This window comes from Marmota monax, unplaced genomic scaffold (assembly GCF_021218885.2).
Source record: "Marmota monax isolate L192 unplaced genomic scaffold, Marmota_monax_Labrador192_F-V1.1 WCK01_AAM20220418_F8-fsc00001, whole genome shotgun sequence".
Taxonomy (NCBI): Eukaryota; Metazoa; Chordata; class Mammalia; order Rodentia; family Sciuridae; genus Marmota; species Marmota monax.
In genome coordinates this window covers 36,194,800-36,217,156 of record NW_026693777.1, presented here as the reverse complement: position 1 = coordinate 36,217,156, position 22,357 = coordinate 36,194,800, and the positions used below count along the sequence as shown (strand labels likewise).

At 41.5% G+C, this 22,357-nt stretch overlaps 1 protein-coding gene across 1 annotated transcript in view; it reads left to right on the top strand.

Annotated features, from left to right (window-relative positions):
- The window catches only part of Ryr3 (ryanodine receptor 3), a 517,407-nt gene that overhangs the window by 464,720 nt on the left and 30,330 nt on the right, over nt 1-22,357 (top strand). Inside the window, exons 70-81 of the mRNA XM_058584663.1 lie at nt 6,920-7,090; nt 7,410-7,469; nt 8,999-9,130; nt 10,016-10,128; nt 13,260-13,356; nt 14,943-15,049; nt 15,550-15,601; nt 16,520-16,576; nt 17,523-17,622; nt 17,772-17,851; nt 19,359-19,435; nt 22,083-22,156. Coding sequence (XP_058440646.1) covers nt 6,920-7,090; nt 7,410-7,469; nt 8,999-9,130; nt 10,016-10,128; nt 13,260-13,356; nt 14,943-15,049; nt 15,550-15,601; nt 16,520-16,576; nt 17,523-17,622; nt 17,772-17,851; nt 19,359-19,435; nt 22,083-22,156 — 1,120 coding nt within the window. The remainder of the gene's footprint in view (nt 1-6,919; nt 7,091-7,409; nt 7,470-8,998; nt 9,131-10,015; nt 10,129-13,259; nt 13,357-14,942; nt 15,050-15,549; nt 15,602-16,519; nt 16,577-17,522; nt 17,623-17,771; nt 17,852-19,358; nt 19,436-22,082; nt 22,157-22,357) is intronic.

The following is a 22,357-nucleotide window of genomic DNA, read 5'->3' as shown; positions in this document are numbered from 1 at the left end:
TACAAAAACACACATGCTTCGAGCCACCTATTGATTAGCTAGGAGGAAATTACCTTGCTTGGATGATTTCGATAGCGGGTGCTCTTACATTGTGCTTGTTTTCCTCCTCTCTGGAACATCCAAACCTATTTTATTTCAGATACGTTGACCTCTTAATGCCTTGTATTTATTTTCCATGACAGTTGCACCCAGAAAGCCAAACATTTGTCCACCTCCCTGCAGGAAATGTTTGAAAGAGGGCATATCAGACACCTGCCTTAAAATATATCTATCTGTGAGTAAGCTGTGGGGAGGAACATAGCTGGGATACAGGAGGAGGAAATTGGCCCCCAGCCCCTCCTGAGTCAGCTCTGCACAAGGCTTGGTTGTTTTGATTGGAGAGAATTCCCAGACACACTCCTTCAGGTGTAGATACAAAAGCAAAGCTTCCTTAAATGGGATGTGTTATTGCCGCTTCTTACCCCTGACTCTGTCTCCCTAAGAAATGTGCTTCAATGAAGGTTGGCTGTATATGTCAAGTGTAAGTGACCTATCACTCCTGAGATGCACATCTCTCTCATTGGTGGTGCAGTGCTGCCTTTGAGATTCAGGAAGGAGGATTGTGCATGGGGACCTCTCAGAACTGAAAGTCAGTTCTGAAAAGATGGGAGTCATGGCTTTATAGGGAAGACCTTGGGTATCTTTCCAATAACAATTTGGGATGGAGGACCTGTGTTTATGGGATTGCAGAGAAGGGAGTGGTATGACATCAGAAACAAAAACCTCAGCCCCTGGAACTTCACCAAGGGTGGAGCTAGGTCTGGTTAGCTATAGTCGCTGTGAACTTCCTGTCTCATCATCTTTTAGCGATGTTGGCACTAGCACTTCTTCCAGCATCTAAAAATTGACTGTTGTATGTTTAGGACTCACTCTTAAGTATGCACCAGAATACACTTTCAATATATTTATACATTGCTAAATAAAGTTTTATTATTTAAAGCAAAATTGTGCACATACAAAGCAGAGGAATCCACATACAAAGTGGATCCTTTTGTGCTTCACATAATTTCAATTTCCAGAATTCATTTTGTATTCACCTTTTAGTAAACATATCAGCTCCTGTGAGGTGCATAAGATTGGAATTTTCAGATTCTAGCTCCCCAAGACATCTAGTTTATCTAAGGTTACCTCTGCAGGGTCTTCTTATAGCATCATAGACTCCCCTTTAATCCTGTCTTCCTACAGAAAGTCAATTGATCCCAGGCAGATCCCATGCCGTCTTCAGCTTAGGGGAGCTCCATGGGCTCCTAGGCTGAACCAGTTAGCATCCATCGTGATTGGCAGGGGCTGGCAGCAAAGCAATGGAAATTACTCTGATAACAGGATTTGGATCCCAGATGAGCAGAAATGGCAAAGACATCTCAACACTGGTGATGAATAGATACTCAGGACCCTTGGGTTTACATTTGGAAAGAGATAAAGTGACAGAAAAATGACATCTCACAACTCGCCTACTAACAAACTAACCTGATATTTTGTTCATTCACATCATGAGTGGGGAAAGGAAGATGTTCTTTTCATCAGAGGATAGTCATGTTTGGAATCTGTTGGTAAAGTCAGGCCTCAGGAGCAAGTTTTTCCATTTCATTTCCCTGTATGTTGTATGCCAGTTATTTCTGAGCCAATTGGGATGAGGTCAAAGTTATAATGTGATTCAACTGCAGGCCCTCTGTCCATAGATGAATAACATTTTCCCTGCTTTTCAGGGTAACAAGTGTTCATATTGTTCCTGATGCCTCAACTGAATACAGAGCATAGTAGTAAATAGACTGAAAACTGAAAGAAAGCCAGGTCCTGCCCTTGGCCCCACTGTTGGTCACAGCTAGAGCCTTGTACCGTTCATTTAATTCCTCTGGGCCCCAGATTTGCCAATCCATGTAATGGGGCTGAACTTTTTGTCTGACTTCACAGCTCTACTAAGATGCTCTGGTTAAGAGTTAGTCTTCATCTATATCTCTAGATCAGAATAACATTTGATAAGTGCAGGGCTTTATTTAAGACAGAGAGCTGCCACACCTCCAATAAACAGGAGCCCATAGCCATTTCTGGTATTTCTTAGATGTAGGATTACATACTGAGGAGCCAGGAAGGGGTCTTCTTCCTTACCAGTTGAATCCCTATTGCCTTTTGCTTACCTGCAATTTAGATGTTCTCTCTACTACCTGGTCGGAATGGGTTCCTGTTGCCTTTGCTTGCTTTTATGTCCACTCTGAACTGAATTCTGGTGTTGTATAAATGAAATTAACCTTAGCTCCCATGGCAGCCTTTGTGGAGGTGTGTGCATGATGCTGCATGCCGCACACACTGAGTATACCACCGCATACTCAGAAAGGGCGTGGGAAAAATATACAGTGGACTGCTCAGACTTGATGACCAGAAGGTCAGTTCAAAGATACATTGTTTTTCTGATAAGCTAACATAGATTTTTTCCTGAGAGCTCATTGTATATTTTGTTTATATAACACCAGTTTGCGATATATGTTAAGCTAAATGTAACTAAGCTGAGCAAGTGTCTTTTTTGTTTTGTTTTAAACTCGTTTTGTTTTCTGGAAAAATGGCAGCAGCTTCCTCGGAGGGGAATGGTAAGTTAGAATGTGATTGTAACAAGAAATGCCAGTTTCTTGACCAAGGTTAAAAACCATAACACCCCAGATCTGGGGGTATGGGAATGAGGGCACTTCAGGGTCTGAAGCCCTCCACCCATGGAGTGATCTCAGCAGATTTAAGAACAGGAATTATTTTAGAAGAAGGTATCTTTGAGTTTTCAAGGGCATTCAGAGCATATGAGGGAGTTTTCTTCTTGCTCTAAGCTGAAGAGCTTCTTACTCACTGTCCTCTCTCTTTCATTTCCTCCCTCTGCCTCTTTATTTTTAATTTTTTGTATTCTTTTGTTCCTACACTGCTTCATTAAGTTCATAGTCTGTGTCTCTATATATATTTGTCCCTCCCTTCCTCCCTTTGGGTCTCCCCACCTTGCCCCTGTCTTTCTCCTCCCCTCCCTCTTTTCTCCTCCATTCTTTTTCTCCCCTCCAGCCTTCCCCCAGCTTCTCTCATGGCCCATCTTCTTTAAGTGCTCTCTTTCCTTTCCTCTCCTCTCATTTGTAGTCCAATTTCCAGAAAATCTCCTTGCCTATAATGCTGGATGTTTGGTAAACTTGTCTTTACTTGCCCTTTCAGTGGGGTAAGACCTTCCCACGGCACAGGTTTGCCTTTGTGCACGAGCCTGATGTGGACTCTCCCGGTTCCCTTGGTGCAATCCACCACTGGGTGCGATGCCTTCATCAAGTTCGGTTATCCTGGAAGAGTCTGGTTTTTCCAAAAGGCCTATACATAAAACCATCTGTTTGATCATAAACTACCACTGAGGGCTTATAATCTAAGTATGGGGAAATGAAATTATGTTGAAGGTATATGAATTGAAATTAGGGAATTGCAGTGAGTTAACTTACATTAGCAATATGTGAAGAGTAAAAGTAGAACCTGTAGGATGGGGGTGCATTTGAAGGTCACAATGTAAGAAGGAAGATGCTCCATTCTTTGGACTATGGGATGATCCCAAAGCACTTTGGATATTCCTAGAGTACTTTTTAAAAAGCAAACCTTTTAGCAGAAGCACAATCAGGGCTCAGTTCTCCCCTCTCTTTTGTAGCCACTGACCTGCTGGAGTTGATAATGTGGTAGGTGAAAGGAAGAAAAAATGGGGTCTTTGGTCACATAACAGATTCTCCAGCTCACCCTGGTAAACGAAGGGAAGCGGATGAGGGAAAGACTTTACATCTAAAGAGGTTGTGGAGGGGAGGGGGACTGGGGATATAGCTCAATTGGTAGAGTGCTTGCCTTGCATGCACAAGGCCCTGGGTTCAATTCCCAGCACCACCCCCCCCCCCAAAAAAAAAAGTTCATGTGGGCACCAGATCTGAGTCCAATGGACTGGGTCTGAGCCACACCCCTTAGAAGATTGCTCTCTAAGTTGCCCCTGCCCCAGGGTGAATTGCTGGTCTGGGTGTAAGTCTTTCTGACCAAATTAACCTCCATCCTAACCTTCCACTTGGTCTTCATGCTATGTTCATGCCCACAAAAGCTGAGTTTCTGCCACATTGGCTGAGAACTGGGACTAAGAAGCTATGAATAATATGTGGTGCTTTCCGCCTCGGACCCCTTGCTTTTCCTGACTGACTCTTCTCCTTGTTTCTTTTCTTTTTGTCTTTCCACACAGGCCATGCAAGTAAAGGTACAGGTCAAATGCATGACGTGTCTTTTCTGTCCTAGTATTAGAGGTGCCAGGCTCTGGCCCCCTCTGCACTGTGATCACCATGGGGGTGGTACAGAATGGATTTTCTCACCTGGAGGTCCCCAGGCCTGCTCCAGGGAAGACAACTGCCTGTCAAAGAATGAATGTAGGCCTACCCACCCTTGGAAAGGGGAAGCCGGGGAAGCCAGCCAAGCCTCGCCCTAACCGAGGTCTCCTTGCCATCTCTGCTCCCTTTCCCAGCTGCCCTCTCTGTTAGCTTGGTGGCCACCACACTAACAGAGATAGGGATGACAGGGCTTGAGAGCCTGGGAGACTGGCTCTGCTGTGGTGCCACTCAGGGTCACAGTTCTATTTTCTGTTAGCGGCCTCAGCCTATTCACAGTCCACTTGTTCTGCCTCTTGTTCAAAGTTCCCATTAACTCCAAGAAAGTCTTCCAAGGACAAAACTCAAGGTCTGAAATCAGACAACCATGAATTTTTGGCATACAGTGTGCATATGGTAGAACAAACCCTGAGGCAGTTTTCCAATCACCCCTAAATATTATTATATGGACATTCTTCCCTCTCTATTCAGTAATGAGTATCTGTTACTATTGTCCCAACCCCCCTTGCCCTAAGATGTGGTACAGAAAGGGAGCTGTAGAGACCAGGTCATATGCAGCTCTTGGAAATGGAGCCCTGTCAAGACAGACTTGCATCTGAAGAACAGCTCAGATGCATATTTGCTGTATGAACCTTCGAAAAATTATTTGACTTCCCTGAGCATCATTTTTTCATTCATAAAACTGACATGTTAATTCTTCAATATTGTAGGGAGGATTTAAAATGTTTTATTTCAAGTATCAGGCCCACTGAAGTCATGTCATATGTGTAGCATTTATCATTAGAATATGACACTGGCCAAATCAAATAGAGACTGAGCAGTAAATAAATTATGTAATCAAATCTATACAGTTACACTTTTAGTATTTTACTTGATTATATACTGTGAATTACCATTTTCATTTTACATTTACACATACATGATACCACAGAGTTGACACACACTGAACCAGTTCTATCTTTGGTGAATGATTTGAAGCATCTTCAACAGTAATAGACCATAAATGAGTTTTGTCCTTAGATACAACCTTTAGATTTCACACCTGATGGTAGAACATGCAAGAAAGCTAGCAAGTGCTCAGTAAATGTTAAAACTTGAACAATCTTTGGGTGAACCAAATTTCACATTTCAATCTGTTCTGGAACATAAGAAGCCTCCTTTCCTTAGTTTCATTTCTTCCTCCTGCATAATTTTTACTGCCCCTCCCACAGCTGTCCTGGGGGCTGACCCGGTGTTTTGGAGCACTGGGCACAATGTGCCTCTGTAAGTAAACAGCATTCCCAGGCAGTGTTTCGCCAGACTGGGTTTTGCTACTCAGACACTTCACTGAAGGTGCTGCTGACCCAGGGTTGGTGGAACAAATCACAACTTTTATAAAAGTGCCATTAATGATTGCGACCCTCTTTCACACTTTGAAAAATAATTAAAGTCATGAGCCCCAAGGTAGTGTTAATTCCCACTGTCCTCTTATCTTTCAAAAGCACATCTCTCACGAAATGAATTCTGCTCAGCCCAGGAATCCCAGGTCTTAAGTTCCAGAGGTGGCAACTATCCTCCCTTGCTCCCAGAGCCATCTATCTGTATGTCATTGTAAATCACAGTGCTGCTACCTCATTGCTGTAAAGACTGCCTCTCTCTCATTTCCCTGATGAGCCTCTGTCCACCCAGCCTTCCCTGCATCAAGCAGATATCACTTCACAGAGGTACAGTCCGGCAAGCAGAGTACCATGTGACCAACATTGCTTTTTCCAAATCTGGCCATCATAAAATTTGTGCCTTGTCCCCTTGACCCCACCTTGTATTGTGGTTACTGAGTATCCTCTGTTTGTTGCCTGGGGCTGCCATTGTCCAGAGCCCAGGGGATTGGATTCCTCTCAAACCTGCTGCTCCACTGAATGAATTTTATGAAAGGTATTGAATAAAAGACAAACACAAATTCCTCTGGACCTAAGACTGCTTTCTTTTATGTCCAGTTTCTCATCTTTCTCTCAGCCAGATCCCAAAGCAGCTCTGCTCTAGAATTTTCCTTTTCCTGTGAGAATTTGCATTGCCCTATCATAGGGAGTACTAAGCCGGATGCCAGTGCTCCAAAACACTAGCTTCAGCCCTGGAAACAGACCAATGGTCCTATAATGAGTGCTCTGTCACATTTTTGTGATTCCCGAGCATGAAGGTTCTCAGTTATTCTCTGGGGTCCTTTTATCAGTCATTAAATCATTCTTTTTGCAAAACACCAGGCTTTTGTTCATCTGGTCCAGATGTGAGTGAGCAAGACCATAGGTGTCTGTGATATGTTGTGTGTCTAGTTTTGTGGTTCTGTGTGCATGTGCAGAAGAGGAAGCTCAGGGTTAGGGCTGGTGTTTTATGGCTTTGCTTAACACACCCTTTTGACTACTGCTCTTTGAAATATAGTAAGGCCCAACCCATATTGACAGGGCCACAAGGAAGCAGGCTACCTCTGAGCTGAGATGGTTTCTTTCAGATAGTCACTGATCCCCTCTCTTTATTTTAATATCATCTCCTAGTCTGGAGGACAGGACCAGGAACGGAAGAAGACAAAGAGGAGGGGAGACTTGTACTCCATCCAGACATCCCTCATCGTGGCCGCGCTGAAGAAAATGCTGCCCATTGGTTTGAATATGTGCACACCAGGCGACCAGGAGCTGATCTCTCTGGCAAAATCACGCTACAGCTGTGTAAGCTGCCTATCTGGCTAGGCTGAGCCACCATCTAGGCAGTGGCGGTGGTAGTAGTGGTGTTGTTTAGTGAAGGGCAAGTCCCCCTTTTGTGGGTGGGTAAGGCAAATGAACAGAAATCGAAGTGCACAGAGACATTACACCTTTGTTTTAAAACTAGTTTGGGAGTCAGTAATTTGGGAAGAGTCTCTAGTTTTTCTTCTTTTGTTTAAAAAAAAATCTCAGGAAAATCATGCTTTAACTGTCCATACACCCCTGTACTCTATTTTACATTCCCATGGTGAATTCTAGTAATAAAATTTAATCTCTCTTTCTGCAGAGGGACACGGATGAAGAGGTTAAGGAACATCTGCGGAATAACTTGCACTTGCAGGAAAAGGTGATGCTGAGGGAAGACAAGGAGAACCACATAGGCTGTGCCTTGTCACTGGGTTCCATCCTCCCACTTAGTTTAATTCATCTTTTTAAAATGTGTTCTAAAAGCAGTGTTTGATTGGTAGGACTAGCTCTTTGCCTTCAATTTTTGTTCTTTCCTTTGCTATTATAAAGTGGATGTAAAACACGTATCTGATGAAGTATGCCTTCCCACTTCCTGTTATATGAATGTCAAACCATAGCAGGGGGGGATCTGGATTAGGTCTCAGAATTCACTGGCTGTGAGACTTGTTAAACAGTGAAATGGACACCTGGGGAAGTTTTAGCACCTCCCACTCAAGTGAGATTTTGAAGCAAAATAATTTTGTGTCTAGGTTGGCATAATCAAAACAGAAGTTTTGTTTTAAAGGCCATTTGAGATTTTTCTAGGCCTGTGAATCTAGACTCTTTCCTCAGATACATCATGCCCTCAGATGAAGAACTAAGCCTATATAAAAACATCTTTCATTCTGCCCCAAATATACAAGAATGGTGGATAAAATACTCTAAGAAAAAAGGCAATAACAAGAAATCCCAAGAGCCAGGAAAATAAATAAATAAATATTATTAATAAGTGAGTGCTGTGGGAGTCCTTAGAGTGCCAAATATGTAACTTAGGGGCTACAGGTTTTAGTAACCTTAAAGGGAAAGGGGCTGGGGACTAATTTCCCCCACTGGGCACAAATGCAGAGTGATAAACTTGCATAAAATTATCCTTGAGCCAGTGAAATCCTTAAATTTCCTGCAGAAACAACCATGAAACTATTTGGAAAGTTTTCACTTCCTCAAGTAGAGGTTCTAATGTCATTAAATAAAACTCCTCTTGAAAATAAAGTCATGTAAAAAATTTCGAAGCATGTAAAGAAATCCACCACCATCAGAGGGTCAAGAAATGCAAAACAAGAATAATTTGAGAGATAAGGAACTATAGAAAAGAGGTTAAATATAAATGTAATTAAAATATTAGACATATAAAGGGTGACAATACTTTTGAAACAGGAGGAGGGGAGATAGTTTTGGGGAAAAACCTCATAATGATTATGAAAACAGTCATTGAAATTTAAAATTCAATGTATGGATTAAAAAGATAGGCTACACTTAGCTGAAGAGAGAATTTATAAATTGGATGATTGTTTTAAGAAACAGCATCAAAATTGAAGCACAAAGAGATAAAGTAATGAAAAGATGTCAGAAGAGTTAAGAGGTATGGAGGCTAGAATGAGAATTTCCAACATAGTATCATCTACAGTGCTGCAGAAGACAATAGTTGAGAGAGAAGAGAGACAATAAAATAGAGTCTTTTTCTTTTTTTTTTTTTTTAATGGCACTGGGGATCAAACCTAGGGCTTCACACATGCTAGATAAGCACTCCATCACTGATGTACATCCCTAGCCCAAAAGACAGTCTTGATTCATATGGAAACCCTGGTAGCCTTTTTCAGTACCAGAGGTACAAGGAATTAATTATTTTTGTGGCTCTGATTTAATTTTTAGTCTGATGACCCAGCTGTAAAATGGCAACTGAACCTCTACAAGGATGTTCTGAGGAGTGAAGAACCTTCAAATCCAGAAAAGACAGTGGAACGTGTACAGAGAATTTCAGCAGCTGTCTTCCACCTGGAGCAGGTATGGAGTATTTGATCTAAGGAAGGACAAAGAAAGACTACCTTGGGGAATACAAAGCTCCTCTCCACAGTAAATTCTTTTTTTTTTTTTTAAAGGATGGTTAGTCTACATAGAAGAATTCAGAAATTCTTTTATTTTTATTTATTTATTTATTTGAGAGAGAGAGAGAGAGAGAGAGAGAGAGAGAGAGAGAGAATTTTAATATTTATTTTTTAGTTCTCGGCGGACACAACATCTTTGTTTGTATGTGGTGCTGAGGATCGAACCTGGGCCGCACGCATGCCAGGCGAGCGCGCTACCGCTTGAGCCACATCCCCAGCCCCCACAGTAAATTCTTGATTACAGGTATCCTTTAAAGAATGAGAATGCAGGAGCTGGGGTTGTGGCTCAGTGGTAGAGCATTCACCTGGCACGTGTGAGGCACTGGGTTCGATCCTCAGAACCACATAAAAATAAATAAATAAAGATATTGTGTCCAAATACAACTACAAATATGTGTGTGTGTGTGTGTATGTATGTATAATTTTTTTTAAAGACTGAGAAAACAAGGATCATCCTATATCATCTTCAAGTATCATTTTGGTGCTTCATCATAGCAGATCCCTCAATTCTTTTCCCTTCCACTGCTTTACAAATTCTTGCCATTATCTCAAATGACTTTTTTACTATTTGTAAAGCTGCTGGTAAGCAATAAGTGGCTAACAGCACATGGGAGAAAGAAAACCCAATACCTTCACAAGTGGAATCATCTACTGCTATGTACATTTTTCTGACTACGGTTGAAAGCCAAAATTCTTCCAGGGTTAAGAAGTCTGGGCTACAGGTGACTCTCCTCTGCCACTCATATCAGCCTAGCATGTACCTACTTGTGTGATCTCTTCACAGGTGGAACAACCTTTAAGGTCCAAGAAGGCTGTCTGGCACAAACTGTTGTCAAAGCAGCGGAAACGGGCAGTTGTGGCCTGTTTCAGGATGGCTCCTCTCTACAACCTACCCAGGTATGTATTCTGTCCTTTTCTTCTGACCCATGAGCTGGCAATGGCAATTAAGTTTCCTCCCACAGCTGTGCTCTGTTTTGGCCTCTATACTCTTCATCCAAAGAATAGAAATTGGAGTCCTTGGCTCATGGAGCCTTTGGAGTCTGTAGAGTATGATGGCCTGCTAAGCAATCAAGATAAGCCTAAAAAGGGGTGAAATTCCCTAGCGTCCCATACCTGTGCAGCACCAGTACCTACTGTAAAGTCAGCCAGGTAAGCATGAGGAGCCCCTCTACATTAGCTGAGGTAGGACTCTTCATGAAGACGTAAAGACTTCTAGAAAAATGGTTCTGATTTCTAAAACACTTTATCCCCAATTCACCAACTATTCAAGCAATATTTAACTTCTCAGGCACTTTGACACCAAAATTGCTGTTTTCTTAGCAGATATAGAAGTATAACCTGGGAATCCTAATTTAGCACGGTGTATTTGCCAACAAGATGAAGAAAAGCTAGAATTCCCCAAGAGTACAATCAGGGGCACAGTGCATTTATTTGGGTGTTTTAGCCCATACTTTAAAGTTTAAAAAAAATGCATGAAGGTTTTTCTGAAAATTGTGTGAAACATTCTGTGTCCACATAAAGTATCTATGTCAACTTTCTGTCACTGTGACAAAACACCTGAGATAAATGAATTTAAAAGGAGGAAAGATTTATTTTGACTCATGGGTGTAATCCATGGTCACTTGGCTCCTTTGATCTGTGCCTGCGGCAAGATAGAACATCATAGCAGGGAATGGGTGGTGAAGTAAAGCTGCTCACTTCATGGCAGCTGGAAAGCAAAAAGAAAGGGAGGAGGCAGGGTCGCAATATCCCATTCAAGGTCATGCCCCCATTGACCTAACTTCCTTTCACTAGGCCCCACCTGCTGAAGGCTCCCCACTTCCCAGCAGTGCCAAAGGTTGGTGACTAAGCCTTCAACAAATGGCCATTAGTGGATATGTAAGAGCCAAACCGTAACAATATCAGTGACAGACTGGGTCAGCATTGACCACTGGGACTGACTCATTGTCTTTGGTGATATGGAAACATCCTCATCTTCAGACTCATTGCAGAGTGGGTAAGGTCAGGCCTGTGATCAATAAACAAAGCTGGTAATTGACTGTAAACCTCTGCTTCATCAGCTTCCAAGTCACTGGGAACATCCTCACCTGGTCAGGGAAAGTAAATTGACTTGGATAAGCATACTCCAAATCCCATATACACAGGTGTGTTTTTTGGAATATGAGATCGGGGACCATTCCTCTGCTCAGCCTTTGCTTTCATTGAACTGTGGATCCTGGCCATCATTTATCCAGACTGTCTATTGCCCTGTGCTGAGCCAACTGAACTTTCCTCATTAGAACCTTCATAGATGAAGGAGAATCAGAGCCTCTGAGACACAGAACTGCTCTAGCAGTTTACTGTCTTTGGGACAGACTGAGGCATTACTAAGTCAAGTAGAATTCATGAATAAAAAGTTGAAAAAAAAAATAAGTCTAATAGTCATGGGCACGAAGGGTGCTAAAGTCCTAGTAGAAAGGTGAAATTCATAGCTTAGTGAAAAAGGCAAATATGCATAGGATTTTGACTTGTTTCCTAGAAGTAAGGAATCATTAAAATGTATTCACTTTCCTGTCTGTGTGAGATCCCTACCTGGTACTGTGCTAACGTGGCCTCCAGAAGAGCTCAGTTCCAAGCACACGTCGCCAGAGCAGCAAGGCCAGCTAGGCAGAAATCACCTCTCTCAAAATCAACCACTGTTTCCTAAATCCACTGAAAATGTTAGTGTTCTCCTTTCACATTTGGGCTATTCCTTCAGCAATTCTACCACTATACAAATAAGTCCAGGAATTCACCATATCCTTGATGTGGTGTGGCTACTCCTAACTCAGAAACTTTAGAAGGGTTGCCCTGGGTTTTCTCTCTAGCATGGAAGATTGTAAATAGATTTCATAAGAGCAGCAACTAACCAAGACGCTCGTGGTGGAGACAATTCCTTCCCCACCTTGTGATGATCTAAACTACACGGATTCTTCCAAACTAAAACAAGCTAAATAGATTTATTTTATTATGTGGTAACTGTTTCTCTGGTGTCAGTTTTTAAAAGAAAACCTGTATGCTTTTCTCCAGACACACAATTAACAATTTCTTCCTGAGCACCTTTCAACGGGTTTGGCTGGAAAAGGTTAATGAAAAAACTCAGTATGACAGGCTTATACCCATTTTAATGGTAATGTAACCTGTGCACACTCCTCCTCTCTTGATCATGATTTAATATTACCATAAAAACACAAATCTGTACAATTTTTTAAAAGAATTCTGATTGGTCAGATTTTAAAGAAAGATGGCAAAGGTTGTGTTCTACCAAAACCATGACTAGGGCTTAATGACTCTGGTCTTTTATCTTCCTTTTCTCTCCCTCCCCCCACCATTCCCCTCATATTCAGGGGCTAATATTCTCAAAAGTTAACCCTGGCTTATAGGAAGTGGCTCATGCCAGTTACTCAGATGCCAGGGGCATAGCTAGAACCCTGAGGCACAGGAAGATGTGCTTGTGATGTAATGTGCCCATGTTTCACCTTCCTAAGTAAAAGCCAGAGCACCCCTGCTGGTGTGGTTCCTTGGAAAAGCAAAAAAACAAACAAACCAACCAACAACAACAAAAACCACAGGTTGATGTTTTCAGCATACTTGAAGCCAACTACTTAGAAACTGCATGATTTAGATTGGTTTACCTGATCAAGTGGCCAACCCAAGGAATGACTAAATTGCCATATAAAAAAAATACTTTAGGACTGTTACTTGACCTAATTAGTTGTCACTAGCGGGAAATTCAACAAAGACCATGTGAGACCAGATTTGGGTTACAGCTACTGCTGTGGCTTGCTTTAACCATTGTTTTCAGAAGGTGCTGCAGTATTTGGGAACCATCTAGTTAGAGAGTTCACTTTTCTTTGCAATGAATGCTTATGGTATGCTGCTGGTCGATCTGACCAATCAGAAGATCAGAATTGTACAAAAGCCTGTCCTGCTTACTAACCATGAACCGCCCAAACTAAAATGACAAGTCCCACAAACCCTCTTGACCTCACTCTCACCCTTCCGCTCAGGCACCGCTCTATTAACCTCTTCCTCCATGGCTATCAGAGATTTTGGATAGAAACAGAGGCGTATTCCTTTGAAGAGAAACTAGTACAGGATTTGGCTGTAAGTACTGACTCAACTGGAGCAGACATGGGTGTGAATGAATTTGATTTTGGTGTTCATATGTGTGTGATAACAGTTAAACCTTCCCAAAGAACTAAATGTATTAATTTGAAAGGAACTAACTGTAAATTCTCAGGGGAGGCCCTGCTAATGGTCATCAGAGCCAGAGGATGAATTTTCACTTGGAGGTGCTAATACTCTTTTCACTCTCATCTTCATCATCATTAGCAACTAATATTTCTTGAATGCAGCCATGTCATGGAGAATTCATGCTAAGTTAAGTTTTGAGCACCACTGGTTGCAGGAGGCCACCCCAGCCAAGACCTGACATTCCTAATCCATAGCTGTGCTTTAGGGAAGATGCATCTAAATACCTACCCTTCCTGCATTTCACATTTCTGTACTGGCCCTTCAGAAGATTTGGCATGCTCTGTCTCTAACAGACTTTATGCTCTGGAACTACTCAAAAGGACACACAAGGGGGAAAAGCATATTGCAAAGGTACCACAGAGCCTCATCCTGGTTCAGAAAGAAAATAAACTCTCTCATGGTTCTGTTTTCTCCTTCTCCCCCATTTATATTTCTCTCTTATCACTTACTGTCCCCTAGTTGTACACTGTGCTTCTTATATCTACCTTTTTCTACATTTCTCTTTTCACACTATTTCTTTTCCTCTTCCCTTTTTTTTTCTCTTAAGCCTGTCTCCTTGTTTTCCTTCGTTTTTTTTTGGGGGGGGGAGGGGCAGTCCTTGATTCTTCCCATATATTTCTGTCAGTAAGTAAAACAATTCCTTGGTTGGCCACTTTTTCAATTTGTGTGAAGTTGACAAATGAGCATCATTTTGATCCTCTCCTTCTTAGTCTTTTACACAGTCTCTGTTATTCACCAAATACGATCCTCCCTGCTGACTTGGCACTGCTAGGAAATTCACTTTTACCTCTGGCATCAGCTGCTATTTCCCTTCCTGTAAAAGAACAAAGAGAAAAGACTTGATAAGAGGAGAAGTGCCAGGCTTTCAGCTCCAGGACAGTAGCTCTGGGGAACAATGAGAATTTTAGAGTAGAATGTGAGATTAAGAAAGCAACATGTTTTGCTGGATTGAATGAAGGATAATACAGACCCAAAATGGCCCCAGAGCTTTGTAACTTTGCACTACTCCATCTCTATCCCAGTTCTCCAATGGAAATTTTAAGTATTGGCCAGAGAGAGAGTCTCATAGGTAACTCTGCAGGGTTTCCCTCCTGAACTCAGGTGCCCAGAGCTTGCATGAGAGTTCTGCTGATGGGGGTCTATAGTTCTTCCCCTGTAGTCAGCTTTTTTGCTTTTTCTTTTCTTTTATTTAACCTAAAATTGGAATGTTTCTTTGATTGGCTGGAAAAACATATATATATATATATATATATATACCAACCTTGCATCCTCAGGACTTCTCTCCTGAAATAAATATGTGGTGTAGTGTGGTTTCTTTTTCTGCTTTCAGTCTGATGCCCTTTGTGCCTTGCGCTTGACCTTTTCTTTGTTCGCATGCAGTTATGTGGCTCATGCTAAGACTTGTGCCTAACACCAATCTATGTTGGTTTGTGTAGAAGTCTCCCAAGGTGGAAGAGGAGGAGGAGGAAGAAATGGAAAAGCAACCAGACCCACTTCATCAGATCATTCTCCATTTTAGCCGCAATGCTCTCACAGAGAGGAGGTCAGCACAACCAGGGCCCTCCTCCTGGGTGGCAGGGATGGTCAGGTCAATCCCAGCTCCTCCTTTTCAGACAGCATGGGGTGGAAGGGACGTCAAGTTTGAGCTGCCCTATTTGGGGCCATCAAGAAACCTCTAGAGGAACTACATCAAGCCACAGTCCTCATCATAATGCCAAACCCTGAGTCTGGAGATTAGACAGCCTGATGTTGTAACCTTGTCCCTTAATCCCATGTCAAGCCCATGATGATTCAGATTTTTAGAGCAACTTCTAAGAATCAGAGTGAGGAAAAGTATTTTTTAAATAATTTAGCCCAGTGTGGTGGTACACGCCTGTAATCCTAGTGACTCCAGAGGCTGAGGCAAGGAGGATCAAAAGTTCAAGGCCAGCCTCAGCAACTAAATAATTCACTTATACATGTAATTTGAGATTTATATGGCTGTTAGTGTTTTCTGAGAGTTCCAAAAAGTAGCCTGCTAAATATTTCCTCCATTCTTTCCAGCAAATTGGAAGATGATCCTTTGTACACCTCCTATTCCAGCATGATGGCCAAGGTACACCAGCATTTTCTGCACATTATCTCAGTCTGTCTCCTTTAGACCTCTTCAGGCATATGGAAACTGTCATGTGAGCAGGAGGATGGGGACTTGGTTAGGCATGGGTTCCAGACATTGCATGAGTCGTGTGTCACAAGGGTAGCATCAGTAATCCACTCTATATCCTCCTCAGGAAATCCTGAAGCTTTGCAGAAACCATGGCTGCTGATGGCTAGGCTCATGTGACAGTTCTGTAGCCAGCTAAATGGGACTCAGGCATATAGACTATCTTTGTATGTTCAGTAGGGTTCAAACATATCTGTAGGTGAAGGAAACAGGTCTAGAAACCAGGGAGATTCTAGTGTTCCAGAAGAGGGAAAGTGTCCAGGGAGATATCACCTGGAAGGATGGTGAATTCTGGAATGAGGAGTGGATGGGAAAGTGCTCCTTCCCAGAAAACTCTCATGCCAGGCGGGAAGGAGGATATGTGGGGTGCAGGAGCACCTCTGCCTTTATCCAGCTACACCACAGGGCCACAATGGGAAAGGGCACTTTAGGATCACGTCCCAATCTTATTGCCATTGCCTTGGTGCTGTGTTCAAGTCCCTGCATTCTTTTCTCCATTTATACCAGAACTTTACCAGGGAGGACAGTTCAGGTCAGTGGTTCAACCAGATAGGTCCCCATTGATCATGTGATCTCAGTGTTCCCATTTCTCATGTCTGACCTGCATGATGACTACAAAGATGGCATTTAAACTATAATGTTGCCCTGCAGTGCTCAAAATATTCCTGGTTTTACAAACTGCTGAAATCCTGAAGAACCTGTGAATTTCAGCCTGTCCCCTGTCTTGCAAAGTAGAAGAGTTTATCAATTATGAGACACACTCACCTTTAATTTTAATTCTGTCTCCCTTCTCTGCTCCATGGAACCCAGAGCTGTCAGAGTGGTGAGGATGAAGAAGAGGATGAAGACAAGGAAAAAACATTTGAGGTAAGTTTTCACAAAGATTAAAACAGGGCCACCTTCCCAGGCCATCATGATGGGCCTTCCGAGGTGGTGCTGGCTTTAGCATATGGGGCTTACCCACCAAGTGTTTCTGATGTTCCTTCATAAAGAACACCCACTTGTGTGTCTGTGGTCTGTCTCCTGCCTAGCAAGGGAGCAGGCAGCACACTGATCAGCAAACCACCCCACTGGGTTGGTTTCATGGGAGATATTTTGCTTCTTCCTAAATATTATCCTAATAGGAACAAATTCAAGTATCCAAGTGAAAAATCAGAGCCATAGAGACACTTGTGTGGTTGTTGCACTACTCATCTATAAATGCAAATCTAGGGTGTGAGACCCTGAAATTGTTAAGATTAAACTATTTTAAATTGCTTGTGATATTTGATAGTCAATTTACCAAACAGAATAAAACAGGAGTAATGAATGTAATTATATTTCTGGAGAGCTTTGACAATCTAGTACTGAGATCTGGTGGAAAGCATCTACTAACTGTGGTCTGAGTATTCTAGATAAGTGGGCATTTTCCTCCACTCAGAGAGCTATCAAGTTGACCCTTCAGCAGGTCACCCAGATGACAAAACATTGAAAAAACACATTTTAATCTTAGGTTGCTTACTATTAATTATAGTATCAATGGGGAAGAGACTGTTTTACCTGTCATAACCATAAATGGAAAATTCACCATCAAAACATGAAGGAATTATGGGTAGACAGTTTTGGAAAGCTGGGCAATGTTTATAAATAAACTTCAGAGGTTTATTTTATTCAAAATTATGCCTTCCTCAGGCAACTAAAGACTTTCTCACCTTACCTCAGCCCAGTGAATTCCCTGGAGGCAAATGTGGACAGAAGACAGAGATAGAGATAGGGAAGGAGCAGCAGAGGCTGGGAGACAGATATTTCCCTGAGATTTTTTTTTTTTTTCTAGGAGAAAGAGATGGAGAAGCAGAAAACCCTCTATCAGCAAGCTCGACTGCATGAGCGAGGTGCTGCAGAAATGGTGCTTCAGATGATAAGCGCCAGCAAAGGTGATTTGCCCCACTTCTGATGAACCCATGTGACTACCATAGAGAGATCATGCGGTGACATAGTCATTATTAACAAGTCCTCATAAGCCCAGAAGGTGTGATTCACCACCTGTTTCCTTGGTGATTCAATCAACTCTTCACTGTGGCAGGTGAGATGAGCCCCATGGTGGTCGAGACTCTGAAGCTGGGGATTGCCATTCTGAATGGAGGCAACGCTGGTGTACAACAGGTAACAGGATTCCAGGAGGTTGTGCAGAGTTCATGGGGTACTCCATTTGACAGCCGTCAGCCTCTTCATGGAAAAGGTGTTGACTGCTGCCTAGGGAGGCCATCCAGAATCACCTTGTGGGTGTTTGTCCTTAGTGGCCAATTATGTCAGAGTTGCTGGGAACACAGAGAAAACCAGGGCTTAGAGTTTACAGGCAAATATAAGCTTAATAAAGAGCTTTTACCCAGGGTTAAAAAAGGAACTTTGCTTTTTATCATAGATGATTTTCTGCAAAAATCTATATATACTCCAGAGGAAGTTTCCTAAGCCTTGGGTTTTTATTTTAGTCCTTTCACTTATTAGCTACTTTACAGTGACCACCTTATCATTGTGGTTAGGGGTTCGATAACCCCACATGACTGTTATTCATTCACTTATTCCTTCGTTCATTTGTTCAACAATTATTCACTATTTGCTGAGCATGCCATCTGATGTAAGGGCTGAGCGTGTAGTGAGACAAATAAAATTCCCTGCCAACATGCAGCTGACATTCTATTAGACATTAAATGGGACGACTCACAGAAGCACACAGCAAGGGCCTGGCGCATGGCATTAATTCTATTTTTTTAATTGCATATCTATTTATTTTTAATGTTTGATAAATACATTAAAAATATACATTGTTGCATTAATTCTGTTATCTGAATTAAAACTGAATGCAGAAGACCAGGAGTGCATTGGTATCCCCCAGGCACTTCAAGATATGGCTAAGAGCACTTGTGTGCACCTTTTGGCAAAGTGTCCAACAGACTTTTGACATTCATGAAATTATATCTGAGGGTCTCTGAGAATATCCAAATCATAACCACTATATTGTACATAGTTTGCCTAGTCTTTAACTCAGTCTAAACAAATTCTTTAGTAGGAACTGTCATTTGCTTAGTTGTGTCTTATTTCCTGCTTTGTCCACCAGCACTTGCCAACTGACTATCTTGAAGGATCTCTCTTTTTTTAATTTTTATTTTGCCTTTTTGAAAAAAAGACAAAGTTCCTGTCTTCCCCATAACAGAGAACACAGGAGATGTCTCTTGTGAAAGAAATACTGAGCTTTCAACTAAGTTTATTACTAAGATTTTTTTCTCCTGTCTGCCAAATTCATAAGCATGAGCAATTCAGATGATACCTCAGCAACATTAAGCATTACTGTGTTGCAGTCTAGTGCTCATTCCCAAATATGAGTGACTTCAAACAGATCCATGAAGTCAAAGGTCTACCTGCTGCTCTAGCAGAAATACTAATAAGCCTTTATAAAACAAGCCTAATCCATCCAAGAGATTCTGACTGTAAGTAGAGGTTCTGTAAGAGAGTGGGACTCAGACATGTATGTTTTTCTTTTGTTTTGAATTCTGTTGGTAATTTTGATACCCCTGCATCTGGGGATTTGCAGTTATTCTATTGGGATTAAGAGAGCCAATACTTGTGGCATAGCTTTCATTGCTTTTCCCTTTAAAATGTGTCTCCCTTGCAGAAAATGCTAGATTACTTAAAGGAGAAAAAAGATGCTGGATTCTTCCAAAGCCTTTCTGGTCTTATGCAATCTTGCAGGTAAATATGAGGAAACCACTCAGCATTTCTTAAAATGGTTCATTATTCAAGAGAAAGGAGGACAGATGCATAAAATTAACTGGCATGTCATGGAATTATTGAAAGAAGGCTCAGGAGTCACCTACTTTAGAAAGCTGAAGGGTGGGTATGGTTCTCCAGCCTCTGGGGTTACATTCAAACAGCATTCAGAGGGGAAATGTAATCTCCGTTAGCCACAGACAGACACTTCACCACTGTTGATATGTCCCCCACCACACCACAAACTGGGATTGAACCCAAGGCCTCTCTACCACTGAGCTATCCCCAGCCCTTTTTACTTTTTGTTTTGAGACAGGGTCTTGTGAAATTGCTGAGGCTGACCTTGAACTTGTGATCCTCTTGCCTCAGCCTCCCGAGTCATTGGGATTACAGGTGTGTGCCATAGCAGCACATTTTTTTCCTACTAACAGCTATTGTCTTTTTCTCCCCTTTCTCATGTCCTTTTCCATTAGATTCTTTTCCTGGGAGGCTCAGTCTATACTTTTAGTTCTCCTCAAACACGTGCCCAGAAAAGTCAGACCAAAAAGGAGTGGGGAAAAGGGAGGATCCCTCACTGTGACTCAAGGCTGTTTTCATTAGACACATTAGGCACTTTATTAATCTTTGTCTTTAATGATCTTTGAGTATTTTGTCACATCCATTTTGATGAGGTACATCTTAGCATAGGAACATCTTGGCGTAACCTAAAAAACAAAGTATTAACATGTATTACCAAGTTGTGTAAGCCACCTCTCCTAGCTGAACCCTCTGACAAATAAATAATATATAACCCAAAGTCATAAGATAACCACTCTTGCTCATTTCAGAAATGATCTAGAAGTCCTTCCAAGAAAAAAAAATATCACCTTATTCTCTAAAATTCATGTGTATTTCAAATAATCCAGAGCTCATTTGAAAAGAAATCAAAGTTATAATAATTTAGCTCATTTCCCTCTAAGTAATATGATTTAAAATGGAACATTAGGTTTTCCACTTGAAAATTTGGAGGAAGAACAGCTTTTCTTTCAGCAGACTTCATAATTTTGCTAACCTTATTTGATTAGGTAAATATTGTACCCTGGCGCAATAAGGGGCTTATTTGAGCTGCAATTTGATCCCTTATTCTCAATACCATTTTTTTCCTACTATTAGTTTATTATCTCTCTTAGGAAAAGAAAATGTAATACTTCTAAGTCTGCTAACTAGGAGGAAAATAGTACATGTGGACTCAGAAATGGCAAAAATCAAGGCAATTGCTCATGAAATTCTCCATTAAATTTCTTAAAGGTCTCTCACTATTCCATAGTACTCAATATTGCTAAATTTGTTTGTAATTTTTTTATAATGATGGTAGGGAGGGACAGGTAACATACACTCAGTCGCCAATTGACTCCTAACACAAATTTTAAGATATTTTAATGGATTTTTGGTAATTATAAAAATAATACATATTTTTAAAACATCTAAAAGTGGGAGAGACATTAAAACATTCAGCATTGGTGTTTAGAGATGGAGTGAAGATCAGAAATTTCATTGCAAAGATTCAAAATCAAAACAACTGGGTCCAAATGTCCTTTTCCATGTTATCCTCCCCTGACACAAAACCAAAATAGAAGGATAGTTGTTTGTGGTTGCACAGGCCCTTTTTATAGTAGAATCTGGAGAGAAAACAACAAAGATAGCAATAGAAATTTCACTGTTTTCTGTTTCAAATTCACCTGAATTGCAGAACATGTGATTCTCTAAAAAGAAAAAAGAAATACCAGTGTCCTTCCAGTCCAACAATCATTTCCTTTGCCCAGTAGTAGGAGGAAGGCTAGGTTTTACAGAGTCTTAATGGGCTCAGTCATAAACTTCCCAAGAGTTACATTCTTAAAAGACTTTATGTTTTCCAAAACCTTCAAGTAGGGGAAAGTTAGACTCTTTGGGTAAAATAGGAACTCTGTTTGGAAATAATCTGATCATACAGTTCTCTTATTATCAAGCTTTATGGTTTTTCATGGCTACATAAAATTTGGCTGTGTTGGTGACCAGGAGGAGGTTGGAGAAAGTGAGGACAGAAAGACCAGCTTGTCACAAGTTCAGGAACACCTCAGGACACCACTGCCTGTGACAGCTTACTCTCCGTGCTTTTGGCTCCTGAACTATGTAGGATCATCAAAGGGTGTAGCCTTCAAAATCTGGATGTGTACAGCACTCTCCATCAGTACTCATACTGTGCTCTGGAAGTCACAAGTCCATGTGATCCTCAGAGAAAGAAGGAAAAGGAGGGAACAGTTAATAGTAAACTGTTCCTGAAGAGACCTTAGAAACAGATCAATTCTTCCTCATTTGGGAAGCCTTTCTGAACCTTTGTCTATTAGCAAGGACACAGACTGGACAATGAGAGTTGCCATGAGTGTTTATGACCCTTCTCCATGCTCGTGACAAGATCTGAGTCACAGTGTCTGTAAACATTGTTTGGCACAAAGCCGAGGGACTGCTGGATTTTGAACCATACCTTAATGTGTTAGTCCATCTATGATAATAGAGGGACAGGATATTCTTAGTCAATAGAGACACTGGCATTACAAATCCATTTCCCCAGCATGCATAGACCTGAACATTGTTTTCTTTTGTCTGTTAAAAGTGTCCTTGATTTGAATGCCTTTGAAAGGCAGAATAAAGCGGAAGGCCTGGGGATGGTTACTGAAGAGGGAACACGTAAGTAACTAATGAATGTCAAGGTCATTCTCTTCCTGATTAAAACCTTAACTCTTTTTGGTTAGAGCCCACTCTCATGGCTTCTGAATCCCCAAATACTTACTGCGTTTGAGCAAAATGTTTCCATTAGTATTTCGATAAAACCTCCAGGCCGGATGTGTTCATAGAACCAGTTTTATGTAAAGACAACTAATTGTGGTT